Raw genomic sequence first — 18,083 nt, 5'->3', positions numbered from 1 at the left:
CAATTGCAAATTCAATTCATGCTTCCAAATAACATCGTTCAGAGCAACAAAAAAAAATAAAATTGTATAGAATCGAGAATCCGTGTTTTTGGGGTTTTGATGAAGCTAAGCAGTATTATTTTTCAAATGTTCCCTCAAAATGTTGAGATCTGCTGCAAACTGCGACTTCAAAGAACCTACAGAGATGTCTACAGAGAGATGTATGTACATATGATTACAGGATCCTTGAATGATTGTACAGAATTCCCAGTAATCTTAAAAAAAATATATATAATCGAGTCACTATCATTCTTATTATCCTGAGCATTATGTACATACGAATACAATACCAATATACATATGTATATACTCGTACTTGCTTTGTATACAAAAATAAAAAGCACGTGTGGATTGGTTTGTTTTATTAATTGACAATATATATTTAAGATTTATTTACAGCACACATTTCTATAGAAATTATAGTCAATACAATAATATATAAAATGTGTGCACCCATTACCTGCGAATGGTGCCGTTGAGAGGTAAGTAAGGAGAATACGTTGGATACATCGGATTTGATTGTGTGGCTCTCTGCAACACGCAAGCATCTTGGTATTGAGATTGCATATTCATGACTCCCATTTGCATCGGTATCTGGGAGTTGGGATACTCGCTCCCCGAACTGTAGCCGCCAGTGGGTGGGGACTGCTGCGGCGACATCCTATAGCTGTTCATCGCCCCGTAGGAGGCCATCAGATTGGGACTGATGTGGACGTTGGTGGTGCGATTGTTTGTGCTACTTATTGGCGCCGAGGTATGCTGCACGGGTGCGGACGGTGTGTTCCGCGTGTTCCGGCTGGGGTTCTGCGTGGACGCAATCGGGGCAATGTTCATGTTGCCGGGATAGTACTTGTGGTACTGCAGTGGAGCCACCTGCGTCTGCAGCATGTTGGGAGGCGTGGAAATGTTCCTGTTCTGCATCAGTAAGTGAGGGGGCGGGGTCATTGAGTTTGGTGGAATCGGGTGATGCGGCGATGGCGTTAAATTCACTTGGGCCCCCGGAGACGTATTGCATGGCTGACTCTCCAGGCAATTCGTGAGCTGTTGCAGCTTCGAGAGACTGCACAGATTGCCCGCCAGAGAGGAGCCGCTGCTAGTGCCGCCAGTGCCACTGCTGTTCGATCCAGATATAGACTCTTGAGTGGCCTGCCTTTGGTCGTTGTTGTTGTTGGCTCCAGCAGATGGCGGCCCCAGCGAACTGGACACAGGAACCCGGGGGGCATTCTCGCTGGCGGGCATGTTGTTTTGCAAGTAAAAATTGTTGACGGCGCATGCCGATGACGGCTGCTCGATGCGCTGATGGCTGTTCGCGAGCGGATGCACGGAACTGTTGAGCGACATTCTCTGCTGGATGACCGCAGGTGGCATGCCCACAATGTCGTAGCTCGAGGGATTGGTCGAAAAGTTCTGACTGATCTGTGGAATTGGCACATAGTCCAGCGGCTGCATATTCTGCTGATGTCCGTGCTGCGAGAACTGTAGGTTGTGCAACGACTCCTGGTGCGACTTTGGAATATTTGAAGTGGCGCCTTGCGGAATCTGGTGATGCGCATTCGTCGTTGTGGTTGACGTGGACGAATTTTTGGCGTCACGCTGCTGGGCAGCATTTCCGCTGCGTATTTGCTTGGGCGTAGTGGCTCGATGCGACGGTGTAGGAGAACTAACATTAGAGTTATCCGCCTGTAGTGGAATAAAAAAGAATTGAAAACTGCAGCAAAAATAGTTCATTTTTAATAGAATTACCTGCGTATTCAACTTCCTAGTCTGATGCTGCTGATGCTGCTGCTGCTGTTGCTGTTGCTGCTGCTGTTGCTGCTGCTGCTGGGCATTCCCCAGCAAACTGATGTTCGGCGATCCCTCGGGGGCCAGATTCATGTTCAGGTTGTTCTGCTGCTGCATGTGCGAGTTCTGGATGGACATGTGCATGGGGGTGGTCGCTGGCTGGTTCTGCATGGAGCAGTCCGAGTACTGCCTGTGGGGCTGATGCATGTGCACATTCGAGGCGGCGGTCTGGATGTTGTCGGAGCCATGGTTAATGGCGCTGCCAATGTTGGCGGGGGATTCCATATTTATCTGGGCATTTATTCCGCAATCGTAATGCTGCTGTTGCTGCTGCTGCTGTTGCTGCTGCATTCCAGCATTCGCCGACGCCTCCGGACTGTAAACCATGTTCGGATTGACCTCGGATTGCCCGGGCACTTGCAGGTTCGAGTGTTGAGGAGCCGCGTGTATGTTCGGATGACCAATTTTAATTTTACCCTCGCGCGTAATGACTGAAGCCGAGTTTACGCCGTGCTCGAGCTTCTGCTTGGCAGCCACTGTCCCCCCCGCCTGTGGATTAACCGAGTTCGGTAGCAGAGCCGATGATTCGGCCTGGTTTGGGTTCGGATTTGCATTGGGATTGCCTTGTCTGGGCACCGCGTTTTGAGCATTAGCCAGGGACTTCATTTGCTGCGCCTGCTCGGGCGATGGCTTGAACATCTTCTGCTGCGGTGCACACTTCTGATTGTATATCGCAGCCTGATTATTCACGCCATACTCGTTGCAGCTGCTGTGGCCATGTGCTGCGTCCTCGCGGGAAGTGCTGGCCACATTGCCGCCGGACAGTAGCTTGGGATGCTCTTCCTTCTTGCCGGTGTTCTTTCGCTCCAGCTTGTGCTTCTCCTTGGTCTGGTGGATCTGATGGTGCGTCGCTGCGTGGTGCATGGCTAGGTGGTTGGCGGACTGATACAGATTCTGAGTTAGGTTGTGCGTGTAGGCCATGGTCGTGGCCAGGTCCTTCTGGAACTGCTTCTGGCCCTTCTGCGTAGCCGAGTCCAAATGCAGGTTGTAGCTGTAGTAGTCCCACTGCCAGTACTGGGAGGTGTGATGGTAGTTGGGCATCTGGTTTATGTTAAACTGGCTGGGGATCGGGTTCTGCAGCTGCGTGTGCTCTGGTATCCCCTTTAGCTGCAGTTTCTCCCGCACCACGGGCACAACGTTCGAGGGAGCGGAAGCGGGGGGTCCTCGTGAGTTCGATCTGTCCTCCTCCTTGACTTGCACCACCTGGTGGTCCGGCTTCACCGCCTCCCTTTCCGGAACCGCCTTCATCTTGGCACTGTCGAACTTCCTTTCTGTGGCATATGCCTGGTGGACTTCGGGCTTTACCACGGGCGTTTCTTGCACTGGCTTGCACTTAATCGGCTTCTCCTTGATATCCCCATTGTCCTTGGTCTTAAGCTGATCATTATGTCCCTGGTTGTGGGGCTCATTGAATGCCTGTGGCTGTGCCTGTGCCTGCGGCTGCGGCTGGGCCTGCATATGCTGATTTGGCTGTGGCTTTGGCGGATCCACATATGAATGTGCAGCCTCTGGCCGCTGATTGGCATTGCCATTGGCAGCATTGGCAGCATTGGCTGGTGATGGATGTGTAGGGACCACCACATCGACTTTTTTCACTTCCATCGGTTTCTGCAGGACTGGGACCGGTACCGGGCCCGGGACCGGGACCTCGGGTATCATTTGAGGAGCGATTTCCTTGGTTTTTTCATGCGCCACTGCCACTGCCACTGCCCCTGCTGGCTGTACCGGCGGAAGAAGTTCTGTGAACACGGATGACTCTGGTTTCAGGCAGCTCATATCCAGATTCGGTTTCTTTTCTTCTGCCATGCAGACGGGATTGGCCGACTTCTCCTGAACAGCTAGAGGCTGAGCAGGCTGCTGCTGTGGGGCCACAGGAGGGGGAACCTCTTCTTTTTTCTCCAGAGGACTGCTACTTGTGACAGGACTCTTCAGCTCAGGAGCAGCTGAAGCTGCAGCTGCAGCTGGAGGTGGAACTGGAGTTTCAAGCTGTAGTATTTTATGTTCCTTGACATTGGCCCCTTTTCCTGGCTCGATTGCATTTTCTGTCGGCTTTTGCGTTGCGCTATACTTTACTTCGATCTCACTGTTCATTTTGTAGGACGTTACATCCGCGAATACGGTCTTTTTAGTTTTCTTAGCCACGGCATCTAGAACCTGCTCGCTTATGCTGCTGTTGCCTTCGGCCTCGCTCTTCTCCGTCTCGAATGCTTTGGCAACGACTTCTGGGTTCGTTGTTTTCATCGATTTTTCAGTGCCGAGTGCTGGGGCCGGAGCTGAAGCTGGATCTGAAGCTGGAGCTGGAGCTGCTAGTGAGTCTGTGGCTTCTGTGAACTGCGACTCCTCGGATCGCTTCCCATTGGACTGCTTGCCCCTGAGTTTGGGTACGATATTCACTGGCTTATCAGTGTGTTCAGCCTTTTCGGCCTGATTTCTGCAGACTTCCTTGGAGGGTGGCTCTTCCAATGCAGATCCAGCGTCGAGAGCAGGCTGCACCGCAGGGGTTGTCTCTGGCTCGGACTGGCTCTGACCCAACGATAGGCTCTGATCGTGTGCATTGTTCTCTAGCTGCCGCTCGAAATGCTTGCGCTTGTTCGTGTGCGGAATCAGATCATTGCGCTTGGCCAGTCTCTGGGCCCGTTTGGTCAAGTGCTCGGAGAGCTCGCTGGCGTTCTTTGGGGACTTGCAATCCGAAGAGTCGGAGTTGTCGCCAAAGGAGTGGTCGTCGGCCACCGCTTCCTGCTCCAGCGCCAGTTTAATCTTCTTTCCCACGCTCGTGGCCAGCTTCGACAACTCCTCGCTGGAACGGCGCTTGCGCGGGTTTTCCCTCTGCTCTTCCAGCCTCTCCCCACTGCGGCTTTTGATGTTCTCATCGCCGCTGATCGCTGGAATCGGCTTCGAAGAGGTAATACTTTGTTTGGCCTCGACTTTGGTGTCCTCAGGGAACTCCTTCTCTTTGTACTCGGATTTCTGCATCAGCTGGTTGCTCAAGTACTCCCGATTGGAGATCGGCTTGATGATATTGGGCAACTTAGAGACTGAAAGCAAGGGACTCCAGCGCAGGCAGTCGGCCTCTATGAGAATGCGCGTCTTGCTGTGCGCCATCCTATTGTTGTGGCTGAGAACCTTCTTCCAGTCGATTTTCACGTTTATCTGATACCGAATGTCCCCATCGTTCTTCCGCAGTTTGATGAAGTTCAGCAGTTCGAATGCCAGCGCAATGTCCGATATGGCTAGACCCGTTTTGATTGCAATGTCCTTGAACGTGATCTTCGGCTGATTGCGATACTTGTACAGATACTCGAGGACAACGGATTTCCAGTACGAAAAGTACGAGAGACGCCCCAGATCCGAGAGCGGCTTCTCGGGGGTTCCCAGCTGGCCCTCCTCGCGGCTCAGTAGATAGCTGAAGTCAATTAGGAATCGGCCGTAGCCCTGCCTTTGATACTGCGGCATGGTCAGTATGCAGGAGACATTGTACTTCTGCGTGCAGTGCTTCTCCTTCGAAAAGTAGCCAACAAGGTGGCAGCCGCTCTGATCGTTCTTCGTTAGAATATAGAACAGGAAGGGCTCGACGTCGTAGTAAAGCGTCTTGTGGTCCAGAAAGAACTTGGCCAGCAGGCACAGGTTCTGGCAATATATCTTATTCACATTGCCATCCACCTCGAACACCGAGATATTCCCCTGGCGAAATATCTCCGTGCCCGGCGGCTGCTTCCAGATGCACTTGTTCTGGTGCCTGTCCAGCACAGACCGACTCTTCGTGTACTTCAAACAGAATTCGCACAGAAAGAGTTTGATGAGCCTGTAAAACATCAAATGTTAAGCATGATTATATGCATGTATGTAGAATGGCAATCGATAGTATCAATAACCAATGATATCCTATGATACTACGATCACTAGAACGAGCAAACGAAGACATCAAATCGATCCGACTTTTTCCGACTTTTGGCTGGCGTTCTTTAGCCCGAACAATGTGGGATATATACCTGGCATACTCCTGCGGGAACGGGCTGGAGTACCATGTCTCAATGTCCCACTTTCCGATCTGAATTGACTTGGGACTCAGCGTGTGCTGTCCTTGCTTCTGCTGGGCCACGTCCGTCATCTTCTGACAGTTATTGGACATCTGGACAACGGCTTTGTGGAGTACTTCCTGATACAGATCAACATCCACTGGATTAACGCATGGCGGCAGCGGCTGATTCTCTATAAATATAGTTGTTAATGGATTTAATAGATATGTCTCCTCGGTTACGTACCAAACGGATTGGTACGCTTCATGTTTTCCGCACACATATCTTCCGATTCCGGATTGGTTTTCCCTTCGCTTTTTGTGTCTCTGCAACGATCGATTTGCTCCATCATTTGACACTTTAATACAGTCTCTTCTGTGAGGTATGGAATGTCCTCCTCATCTTCGCATTTCTCGTACGATTTGCCAGCATCGAGGGGCATCGACTTCAGGGGCACAATCTTTTTCCTCTGCAAGTTTCCAGAGGATTTTGAATCCTTATCTGCTGTCGAAGCATGTGTGGCCATTGGCCCGGTGCCTTTCGGTGCCCTAACGATTAACGATGCTGATGCTGCTGCTGCTGCTCCATAGCCTCCTGTTTCTACCATTTGCTTAGTATAGTTAATGCCTTTGGCACCCCCATTGTTCTTGGACTTCACAAATATATCAATTGGATTCTTGGCAACCGCTGCGAATCCCCAATTCTCATTCGCCGCTTCATTGGTTTCTGGCGAACTCAGGCGTTCACTGGCGCCGCCGGCATTCAGCTTGCAATTGTTCTGCTTAACATTCTCAAATAGCTTTCCCTTTAGCGTGCTCCGATCGGTGTCATAGTCTTCGTCGTCGTTTTCGTCGTCGCATTCCGAACTGTCGCTGGAACTTTCGCTCGAGTCCGAGTCTGAGCTCGAGGAAGTGCATGAATCCGAGCTGGTGCTCTCATCCTGATCATTGTCGTTCCTGTTCCTGTCGTCATCCTCATCGTCGTCGTCCTCGCTGTCACTGGAGGAGCTTGACGACGATAGATCTGAAAACGTGCGCTTTCGCGTCTCTTGGCTAGCGATGTAGCCTCCCTGTAGTATTTGTGACTTCCTCTGCTTCGAGGGGAACTCGAATTGATCCTCACTTATGTTTAGTTTCCTGGCATTCAACCCAGACCCCGATAGTTTCCTTCTCTGGCCATTCCCATCGTTGTAGACGCACAGTTTCGAGGTTGAGGGACTCTCGGCGTTTCCCTCCCTTTTGATTATTTGTCGCTTGCTGAAGGCGACTCTGTCGTACGACGACAGCCTGAAAATAAACATATTAAAATGCAAACACAGCATATATTTGGCATTATCGTAGCTTACTTTTCATTTCCAGCCTCCGATTTGATTTTTGTGGCATCTTTTTTTAATAGTTTTGGGTTTTCAATGCTCTGCTTTGAGCACGTCTTACATCTAAAACAGAACGTTCATTATGATCAGCACAATCTGCGGAATGAGAGAGGTGTAGAGTGTACCTGTAGGGATGCTTGGGCTTCTTGTCGGGTATCGTGTCGAGACAAGTCAGGTGGAAATGGTCTTTGCAGACGAAACATTGCAGGAGACAGGGTCCACGGTTGCGCATCTTGCAGACAGCGCAATCGGCGCAGCTCTGGCAGTCCCACAGGGTTCCCTTGGTGACGAGCATGTAGAGCAGCACATACGACTGCGACTTGCATCTGCCGGCAATGTTTGCGCATGTGGTGTGCAGAGAGATGCCACACTGCTTGCAGGAGCTCAGGGGCTCTGGAATGCCATTGAGGTTTTTCTGAGAGTTTCCGGAGCAATGGGTGCAAGTGTCTTCCCCCTTTATAACCACATCCGTCTGGGGGACACACTTTCGTGGCGTGGTCAGGGACTTGCCCTTTTTGTACAGTTTACCCTCCTGGATCAGAAAGCCGGCGTCCACGGCCTTCTTGATGGATGCCTTTATTACGGTCTTAAAGTCGACATTGGGTGAGAGGTCGATGCAGTTGAATTTCTGAATATAGTTCTCTATGCTCTTCAAGGTAGATCCCTCGCACTCGCCCAGATCGTGCACCGCTTTGGCTACCAGTTTGTAGAGGTTGGTGTTCTTGTCCACTTTTACCCGACGCTTGGCCATGGGCGCTTTGTACGAGTGCAATCCCTTGTTGTAGACCTTAATCACGGCTCCCGAGTCCACGGCCTTCTCCAGCTTTTCGGCCACAATGTCCTCGTGGAACTTGTGGTGCGTGCCGATGGCCTGGCATATCCTCTGAACGGATGGCCTCTGTTTTTGGGATCTGATTTTGGATATCGCCTCCAGAATCCACTGTATCCACGTCTCCATGCTGATATCGTGTGCCGACTCCCTCATCATGTTCACTGAAGAAGAGTACATATGTATCAGAAATCGAACTTATTTTATCTTAGGGAATCGCGTTATTTTTAATATTATTATCAACGGTTCGTTCACTTCACTCTTTGCGTGCTTGCATTTGAATATGCAAATTTGTTTTGAAGTTCCGGGTAGACCGTTCTAAAACAGGGTTCATTTCATAATTTATTTTGTGTGTACTGAAAACATGGGAATGTATTCGCGTAGATAATGCAGATAATCGTAAATGCAATATATGTAGATTTTCACCAACAGCATCAGTTTTCATTTTTTTAGATTGCATGCAAATAATATGTATGTATCACTTTGCACAAAACTAACTCCCACGAATGGTATACTTTGCATATGTATGCAAGTGAGATGTGTACGTACATTTAAAATTCAAATATTCGCGAAACAAATTGATAGTATATCGCGGACGATAAAAATATCTTAGCCCTAAGTAAGTGCTAACCACTGCATGTATTTCCAGACATTGAATATGTTGTAACTATATCAATTATTTATTTTTAATCAAGTTTGATCGCCACTGAGTATTAGAACACACACACACACAAACATAATAATATGTGTATAACTATTTGTAAGGCTTTACATACAGTTTTCGATAGCAGCGATTGCGATATGTAATATTGCCCGAAATTGGAACAAGGAATTGAAACAGATGTGCATGCTCATAAATTATTTGATATATATTAATTTATTAATTATTGGAAACCATACATCAAAACATATTTAAAAAGTTTAATAAATTATATCTATTTACATATGTACACAAGCTTAATGTTTGTAACCGATTTTTCAGATATTATTAGGTCAAAATTCAGTCAATTTCTAACGGGTATAATCTTCATTATTATCCCCCTTCATCATCTATCTTCAGTTTGCAAAATTTGTCCAATTCTATAAAAATATATTACAATTCATATAACCCAAAAAAAGCAGAAAACTAAAAACACTTAACGCAGACACTTTTTTGGTTCCGCTCATCTACACTTTTTCTATGAGCGCTTGACCAAAGACCTTCTCTTTAAAATCTCTTTTCTCTTTAAATCGTGTGTTGGATCGAGAAACAGTTTACATAAGCGAAGAGGCAAAAAACATTCTGCTTGGTGTTTTTTAGATTTGTCAGTGACCAGACAGCAAAGCCTTAAAACTTGCTGTATCTCACGCTGGACTTGTGGTACTCCTCCTGTAATGTCTGCTGTGATGCACGATCTGACGATATTGCCGATTTAAACTGATTTTCGTGCATATCGATGTAAGACAAAAGCAATGCGTCAAACTACTATTTTGACGCTCCACCTGAAGTACGGATTAATGGTGCTCGATGACAGATGCTATTTGTAAAAAACATATATAAACATTTAAATGTTTATTAAACATACCACCACCAGCTTCTGCTCTCTTCTTTTTGTATTGTTTCGTTATGCATATTTTTAGTGTTGTACCATTTTAACACCAAATTTCACACTGCAACAAACTCTTTCTCGTCGAATTAATTTATGTTGTTTTTCTTTCTTTCCAACGCCACCAACAGATTTTCAACATTTTATATTTTTGAACAACAGCTAAAACGATTGCTAATCCATATATGTTACCAATTTCACAATTCAGAGAAAACATTTTGTGTTTTGCCAATATCAGCTGTCATCAGCTGATTATTTTATAGATGGGTGGCCTATGGCAATAAATTTTGTAGTTTACTAAACGATAAATTTAAAACGTTTGTATCGAATATCGAATATAATTATTATCAAATATAATTATATAGTAATATTACTTGACTAAATAATGATTAGCCTTTTAATTTATTAATATTTTTTTAATGGAAATAATATCCTTGACGGATTCCTTGCTCTTTTCAACCTGGAATCGAAAGCTGACCCAGCACATTTAAAGCTAGCCACTTTCACGAATCCCAAACGTTTTACCACCGCACTTAATTCGTAGCCATTTAATCCTGAATATAGAAATTTGAATTTGTGTTAAATTATATTCTCAGAGTACACAAATATCTCGCGAACGCGACCGTAACTTCCGCAATGATGGACCGCGCCGGGGATTCCACCGGAACGATAATTTTGCACCGCGCGACACCGGTGATTTGCGCGAAAATGTATAACGAACTATCATATTGCGATCATATGACGGTCACACTGCTGCTCTCTTCTGCCACGAACAAATGAGTCGAATGGCCTATTTCAGTAGGGTATGGACACCAGGCAAAAACAGCCAAGTCAAATTGCAAAGTTCATATGAAACTCACCTCGCGTGTGAGGACAATACACCAATATACCTTTAAGACAAAAGGGGTGGATTTTACCTTGCCCTCGTTTCATTTTCTGGGCCGTGTTGCCTGTTGTCCATACCCCTTTTTTTCCTCCCATTATGTAGCAAACGTGTAGTTACCGTGTAGTTCTTTTCGGATCAAAAAACAATTCATAACTAGACAGTCTGTTCGGCTTTTTTACACTTTTGTTGGGAGAAAATGTCTAAATATAAGCCTCATTAAAATGGAATACGAAACTTCCGAATTTAGTGGTAATATTTTAAAATTCGCGACACGTGAGATTGTGTTAAATGAATTTGGGTTTGTATGTGGATGCTGACGCGTTTGTGTTTTCGCAGACTTGTCATACACACACATACATATTCATATAAACAATTATTTATTTATATCTGCACGGTGGAGAGGGACGGAACAAACAAACGCATGAATATATACACATGCCTCAATATGTGTATACTTATATTTCATATTCCTGCACGGGGGGTCGGAGCACCCTAAATGTAGTTTAGTTTCCCGCATACGCATTTGAAAAATCGAAACAGTCCGATTGAACTGTCGAGAGTTTTTTGTAAATAATTTGCCTTTAATACGCAAATAGTGAGTTCCTGTCACAAGGAAATAGTTTAACCGTTGCTTGGCTAATAGGTGCCGTGCCATGAATGGACAGCTCAAGTTGTCTGTATGTTTGAATAACCAACGTAATCACATTTTGGGTCAAAGCAGCCCCTTCCTACCTCCAACCATACCTATATTTCGTTTGTAAAACTCTTCTGTCTCGTCGACACCACCCGTTAAAGCCCATTCATGTTACTTGTGACTGATTGGGTGCGGCGTTTTTTTGGGGGCCTTGGGAGATGATAAAATGATTTAATTATCCCTTTTGGTATGCCTTCCAGATATAACCACAGGAAGCTGCAAGAAAAGGCTCAAATTTCTAAAATATATTCTAAGCGATGCAACAGTCGATCACAAATGGGCATCCGACTTTGGCGAGGACACGGAGGGGCATCAGTTCTCCTTGGACTATCTGCTCGACACCTTCATCGTGCTCTACGACGAATGCAGCAATTCATCCTTACGCAGAGAGAAAGGAGTATCGGATTTTCTTAAACTATGTAAATACTTAATACTATTAACATATTTGCATGGAACACAGATATACACTTTTTGATTTCCGGATATTTTTATACCCCCCTGCCAGAAGGTAATGTAATACTACTTTTGATAGACAGAAAGAAGATTTTCCACAGTCCCTTACGCTTTGTATGTTTACTGAAATCATTTGCAATGCCACCACTATCATTATATCGTAAAGCTTTCATTTAAATGGGTATTACCAAAAAGTTATGTCTCGGTTATGTTTCTGTGCTTCTTAGATGATACTCAGATTGAGATGATTGCTCATATAAATTGGGTTTGGTTTTGTTTTATGTGTTAAATCATTGGAGGCGAACCGTTCATAATGCTATCTGCCCCCTTTACTTGATTGTCTTTTGCAGCCAAACCTTTCGTTCATGTGGTGCGAAAACTGCGACTAGGTCGAGATGATTTTGACATATTGAAAATCATCGGGCGTGGTGCCTTTGGAGAGGTGTGCGTGGTCCAGATGATATCCACAGAAAAGGTGTATGCCATGAAGATACTGAACAAGTGGGAGATGCTGAAGCGGGCCGAGACGGCATGTTTTCGCGAAGAGCGGGACGTGCTGGTCTTTGGCGATCGGCAGTGGATCACAAACCTGCACTACGCCTTTCAGGACAATATTAATCTGGTGAGAATACAGAATGCAATTAACTGGCTTTGCTGATCCTAACTCTTTCCTGATTTCAGTATCTTGTAATGGACTATTACTGCGGGGGAGACCTGCTGACGCTTTTGAGTAAATTCGAGGACAAGCTGCCCGAAGACATGGCTAAGTTCTACATCACCGAAATGATTCTAGCCATCCACAGTATTCATCAGATTAAGTATGTTCATCGGGATATCAAGCCGGATAATGTGCTGTTGGACAAGCGAGGGCATGTGCGGCTGGCGGACTTTGGCTCGTGCCTGAGACTGGACAAGGATGGCACCGTTCAGTCGAACGTGGCCGTGGGCACGCCCGACTATATATCGCCCGAGATTCTGCGAGCCATGGAGGACGGCAAGGGCCGCTATGGCACCGAGTGCGATTGGTGGTCCCTCGGCGTGTGCATGTACGAAATGCTGTACGGGGAGACTCCGTTCTACGCCGAAAGTCTGGTCGAGACATATGGCAAGATCATGAATCACCAGAACTGCTTCAATTTGCCCACACAGGAGACCCTCAACTACAAGGTGTCGGAAATGTCGCAGGATTTGCTGTGCAAACTGATCTGCATACCGGAGAACCGGCTGGGCCAGAACGGCATCCAGGACTTTATGGATCATCCCTGGTTTGTGGGTATCGACTGGAAAAACATACGCTGCGGCCTGGCGCCCTACGTGCCGGAGGTGTCGAGTCCCACAGACACCTCCAACTTCGATGTGGACGACAACGACGTGCGACTGACCGATTCGATGCCTCCATCTGCAAATCCGGCCTTCTCTGGCTTCCATTTGCCTTTCATTGGCTTCACCTTTTCGCTGAATACCAGCTCCCCTGGCGACACTAAGATAAGTCAGAGTTCCGGCTTCGATGAAGACAATACTTCGTGCAGCCTGCAGCAGTCCAGTAATCTGCCGAGCAATAACTCGGAGGCGTCGGTCGACTCCGTGCAGGAGAAGGCGCAGCTTAAGGCGTTGACAGAGCAGATTGCGGCTTTCAAGCAGGAGAAGATCGAGCTGACGAAGCAACACACGGAGATTTTCGAGCGGCTGAAGACGCAAGAGTCGGAGCTGCAGGACGCCGTTTCGCAGCGTAATGTAGCCATGATGGAGTACTCGGAGGTCACGGAGAAGCTCTCGGAGCTGCGCAATCAAAAGCAGAAGCTCTCCCGACAAGTGAGAGACAAGGAGGAGGAGCTGGATGGAGCCATGCAGAAGAATGACAGCCTGCGCAACGAGCTGCGCAAGTCGGACAAGACGCGCAGGGAGCTGGAACTGCACATCGAGGACGCGGTCATAGAAGCCTCCAAGGAGAAAAAGCTGCGCGAGCACGCCGAAGAGTGCTGCAGACAGCTGCAGCTGGAGCTGCGCAAGTGCAACTCCAGTGTGGAGACGACTCTACCGATGAGCATTTCCTCGGAAATGTCGTCGTACGAAATCGAAAGACTGGAGTTGCAGTACTCGGAGAAGCTCAACCATCAGCAGACGCGACACAATCTGGAGATGGAAACGCTGCGAGAGCAGCTGGGCGAGATTGAGAGCTCGAACCTTGAGCTCTCCAAAGAGCTCCATCAGACGCAAGACAGGCTGAAATACACGCAGCTGGAATCGATTACGGACTCGGACGATGCGCTCCTGGAACTGAAGAAACAGCACGATTTGGAGAAATCCTCGTGGTTCGAGGAGAAGCAAAGATTGAGCTCGGAAGTGAATCTCAAGGCGAAGAATCTGAAGGACCTGCAGGCCGAAGACGACGAGATCTTCAAAGAGCTGCGCATGAAGCGGGAGGCCATCAACCAGTGGGAGCGGCAAATGGCGGAAATCATACAATGGGTATCCGACGAAAAGGACGCTCGCGGCTACCTGCAGGCCCTCGCCACGAAAATGACAGAGGAGCTCGAGTATCTGAAGCATGTCGGCACGTTCAACAACAATGGGGTGGACAACAAGAACTGGCGGAACAGGCGCTCCCAGAAGCTGGACAAGATGGAGCTGCTCAACCTGCAGAGCGCTCTGCAGAGGGAGATCCAGGCCAAGGCCATCATATCCGAGGAGCTGAGCCAGACCCGATCCGACCTGATATCCATACAGAAGGAGGTGCGCGACTACAAAAAGCGCTACGATTCTATTCTGCACGACTTTCAGAAGAAGGAAAGCGAGCTGCGCGACCTGCAGAAGGGAGGTCTGGAGTATTCCGAATCGTTTTTGAATAAATCCACGCACCAGGGCCTGAGCAGCGCCTTCTTTAGGGATATATCCAAGAGCGAAATGATTGATCCCGCGGATAGTTTTGGCAACGATTCCAGCGATAGTTTCATAGGCACACCCAATTTCTTCCAGTCAGGGAACTCTGGCATGCTCTTCAACTACGAACCAAAGTATGCGGGAGGAAAGAGCAAAGATGGCTCTCTGGCAGCCATGAAGGACGCCTCGGTTAGCGATATATCGCGAGAGGACGCCGAACTGCTGATGAAGGAATCCCAAAAGAAGGCGGGGGCCAACAACCCCTCGAACACGGCCATCCATCAGTTTCTGGTGCGCACCTTCAGCAGTCCCACGAAATGCAATCACTGCACTTCTCTGATGGTCGGATTGACGCGTCAGGGCGTGGTGTGCGAAATCTGCGGCTTTGCCTGCCACACGATCTGCTGCCAAAAGGTGCCGACCACCTGCCCAGTTCCTATGGACCAGACCAAGCGGCCCCTGGGCATAGATCCAACGCGGGGCATAGGCACTGCCTACGAGGGCTATGTGAAGGTGCCCAAGTCGGGGGTGATCAAGCGCGGATGGATTCGTCAATTTGTGGTCGTGTGCGACTTTAAACTATTTCTATACGATATATCTCCCGACCGATGCGCCCTGCCGAGTGTGAGCGTCTCCCAGGTGTTGGATATGCGCGATCCTGAGTTCTCAGTTGGCGGCGTGCGCGAAAGCGATGTCATTCACGCGGCCAAGAAAGATGTGCCATGTATTTTCAAGGTAATTATAGCCTCTCTCTGCTATGTATATGTGTGTAGATGCAGTGACTATTTGTGTTCCATTTATTACAGATCAAAACCGCGCTTATTGAAAGCGGTCTCTCGCTGAACACCCTGATGCTGGCCGACAACGAATCGGAGAAGTCCAAATGGGTCATTGCCCTGAGTGAACTACATCGAATATTGAAACGAAACAGTCTACCAAATACTGCTATTTTTAAGGTCTACGAGATTCTGGATAACACGCTCTCGCTCATTCGGAATGCATTGTGTTCTGTCATCATATACCCCAATCAAATCCTACTGGGCACTGAAGACGGACTCTTTTACATCAATTTGGATCAGTATGGTACGCACACTGCCTCTTGGATGGGAATTGCTTGACTTATGCTTTTATTTTCTTGCAGAAATAGCTCGTATTGGAGAGAGCAAGAAGATCCTGCAGCTGTGGTACATCGAAGAGGAGCAGATTCTCGTTATACTTTGCGGGAAACAGCGCAACCTGCGGCTGTTGCCCATCAGAGCGCTAGAGGCTAGCGATGTTGAGTGGATAAAGGTGGTCGAGTCGAAGAACTGTATATCGGCTTGCACTGGCATTATCCGCCGTTTCCCCAACATTGTTTATTCGTTTATAATTGCCCTGAAACGACCCAATAACCACACACAAATCGTTGTCTACGAGATTAATAGAACGCGCACAAGGCACCAGAAGACTTGTGAATTCACAATTGGTTACTTGGCCCAGCATCTGCAGATATTGTCCGATATGCGACTGGTTGTGGCGCACCAAAGTGGATTTACCGCCTATTTCCTGAGAGGAGAAGCTACCGCGATGTGTATGTATACCGCCCACGGTCTTTCCTTTGCATCTTTCTTATCAACACATATATATACTGTCATTCAGCTCTGGTTCATCCTGAAAACCAGCTATGTGCATTTTTAAATTATTCCGGAGTCGATGCTGTTCGAGTAATTGAAATACTCTGCCCCAGCGGCGGAAACTTCGGGGAGTACTTGTTGGTGTTCCAAACTCTGGCCATATATGTGGACCTGCAGGGCCGAAAGTCCCGCGACAGAGAAATAATGTACCCCGCTTTTCCCACATATATAAGTGAGTACTGCTGATGGCAGGTACCGACTGGAAAGTGACTCAACCTGTGCTTTGTTTGTTTCCAGCCTTTTGTGATGGCCATTTGTTGGTGTTCTCCGACACACATTTGGATATCTTCAATACGCAAACTGCTGAATGGGTGCAGTCGATTGGCCTGAAGCAGTCACTGCCCCTAAATAATCAAGGAAATGTGGTGTTGGCGTCAGTCAATGACACTCCTTTGATTGTTTACCTGTCCAATATTCACACAAGTAAGCGGATATTTCCCACAGACGTGTAGGCATTGGAGTCTTTATTTGGTTTCATTTCTCATACAGAGGGACTTTTGCAATACCGTGAAGGAAATCGAAAGGGACTGGCGCACATCAAGCGAAGATTTTCCATTCGTGAGATTAACAAAACAGTTAAAAGGTAAGCTAGATATTTCATAAATTAAATAACTTTCAAGTAACGCAAGTAAATCATTTTACAGTGATCGAAGATCAAAGATGATATCGGCACCGACTAATTTCAACCACATTTCGCACATGGGGCCAGGCGATGGCATTCAAAATCAGCGACTCTTAGATCTACCAACCACGCTCGAAACAGCAGACCAGGCCTGCAGTCCCATCATACATTCGCTGAGCTCCATACCATCTAGAAAATCAAATTTTCTAGAACAAGGTGATTATTCTCAGGTTTATCAAAGTGTAATGCTTAATTAAATGCATCGCGTTTTCAGTGGATGCAAACTCTGATGACTATGGCAACGATAATATAATCTCTAGAACACCCAGTCCAATGGCATCGTCTTTTATGGACGGCTTAAGCAATAACGATTAGTTTCAGTCAATCTCTACATCTACTTATCTAATTAACCAATTTTTTAAGGAAGCTGTTTGTAATAAACATATTTAATTTCTCGAATATCCCATTCTGTGGTTCCGGTTTTTGGAAGTACTAAGTACCCTACCATATTATGGCGTGGTACGCTTATCGCTGACAGATCGTCTGGTGAACAAAATGCATTCAAGAGTTAATTTTTGTAAATGATTGTAAATGAAAAAACAATAACATCACCCAATATTTTCGATTTGCAAAGGTAACAAATGGCCTTAAATCCTCCCATACTCTGAAAGGGCCTCAAGGATCGCCTTATCGGTTACTTTATGAGCAAAAAGGAAACTTCAGAATCTGAGAAGAAAATCAGCCTTTATTTTCCCAAGCAAAGACAACAAAAATGGAAATGTACTATGGGGCATTCGATGGAATGATATTTATCACTAATTTAAGAGCAGAAAATATTATAATTCGCTTGGACGTTGATGTGCAATGACTGTGCACCATCAAGCGGCCTAAGCAAAGACGCAGTTCTCCTCCCGCCCAACCGATCGAGGCGCTCTGCCGCATGGCGCTACTACTACTGTCATTTCTTTACATTTCGAGGCATTAAGTTGTAACGAGTTGGCACAACCTCATGACTAAAAGTTATTGAGACCGGATTGCAAGCGAGAATAAAATTAAATGTCCCTCATTAGTAAAGAGGGAGCGGCCTAGATGGCTGCCCTGTGGTACTTCCGAAGAAACCTTGACTAGTGAAGAGAGGAAGTTTTTGAAGAGGACTCTTTGAGACCTGGAACAAAGATAGCTAGAAATCCA

The 18,083-nt window shown here is 47.0% G+C and overlaps 2 protein-coding genes and 1 long non-coding RNA gene across 4 annotated transcripts; 1 reads left to right on the top strand and 2 right to left on the bottom strand.

Annotated features, from left to right (window-relative positions):
* Positions 1–386: 386 nt before the first annotated feature.
* Positions 387–8,843, bottom strand: enok (enoki mushroom). Of its 2 annotated transcripts, none has more exons than XM_015184328.2 (7): positions 8,730–8,843; positions 7,395–8,262; positions 7,243–7,332; positions 6,144–7,183; positions 5,871–6,090; positions 1,783–5,683; positions 387–1,719 (listed from the first exon to the last, which is right to left on the bottom strand). In XM_015184328.2, the coding sequence occupies exons 1-7, from the start codon at positions 8,749–8,751 to the stop codon at positions 496–498; spliced, it is 7,365 nt and encodes a 2,454-aa protein (XP_015039814.2). In that variant the 5' UTR covers positions 8,752–8,843; the 3' UTR covers positions 387–495. The 2 variants fall into 2 exon arrangements, with proteins under 2 accessions (XP_015039814.2, XP_001360901.3); XM_001360864.4 differs by having other exon boundaries at positions 8,648–8,833.
* Positions 8,844–9,038: 195 nt separating this feature from the next.
* Positions 9,039–10,476, bottom strand: LOC26533509 (uncharacterized). The gene is made up of 3 exons (XR_004468642.1): positions 9,727–10,476; positions 9,240–9,615; positions 9,039–9,178 (listed from the first exon to the last, which is right to left on the bottom strand). It is a non-coding gene; the product is annotated as an uncharacterized lncRNA (long non-coding RNA).
* Positions 10,477–10,647: 171 nt separating this feature from the next.
* Positions 10,648–17,353, top strand: gek (serine/threonine-protein kinase gek). Its single transcript, XM_001360863.4, has 11 exons — positions 10,648–10,819; positions 11,465–11,683; positions 12,068–12,339; positions 12,399–15,332; positions 15,404–15,680; positions 15,739–16,167; positions 16,236–16,442; positions 16,508–16,693; positions 16,760–16,853; positions 16,915–17,108; positions 17,167–17,353. Exons 1-11 carry the CDS (start codon positions 10,792–10,794, stop codon positions 17,265–17,267), a joined length of 4,941 nt encoding a protein of 1,646 aa, XP_001360900.3. The 5' UTR covers positions 10,648–10,791; the 3' UTR covers positions 17,268–17,353.
* The last annotated feature ends 730 nt before the right edge of the window (positions 17,354–18,083 follow it).

The sequence above is a fragment of the Drosophila pseudoobscura genome, chromosome 3, assembly GCF_009870125.1.
Source record: "Drosophila pseudoobscura strain MV-25-SWS-2005 chromosome 3, UCI_Dpse_MV25, whole genome shotgun sequence".
Taxonomy (NCBI): Eukaryota; Metazoa; Arthropoda; class Insecta; order Diptera; family Drosophilidae; genus Drosophila; species Drosophila pseudoobscura.
This window is presented reverse-complemented; position numbering and strand designations above follow the sequence as displayed.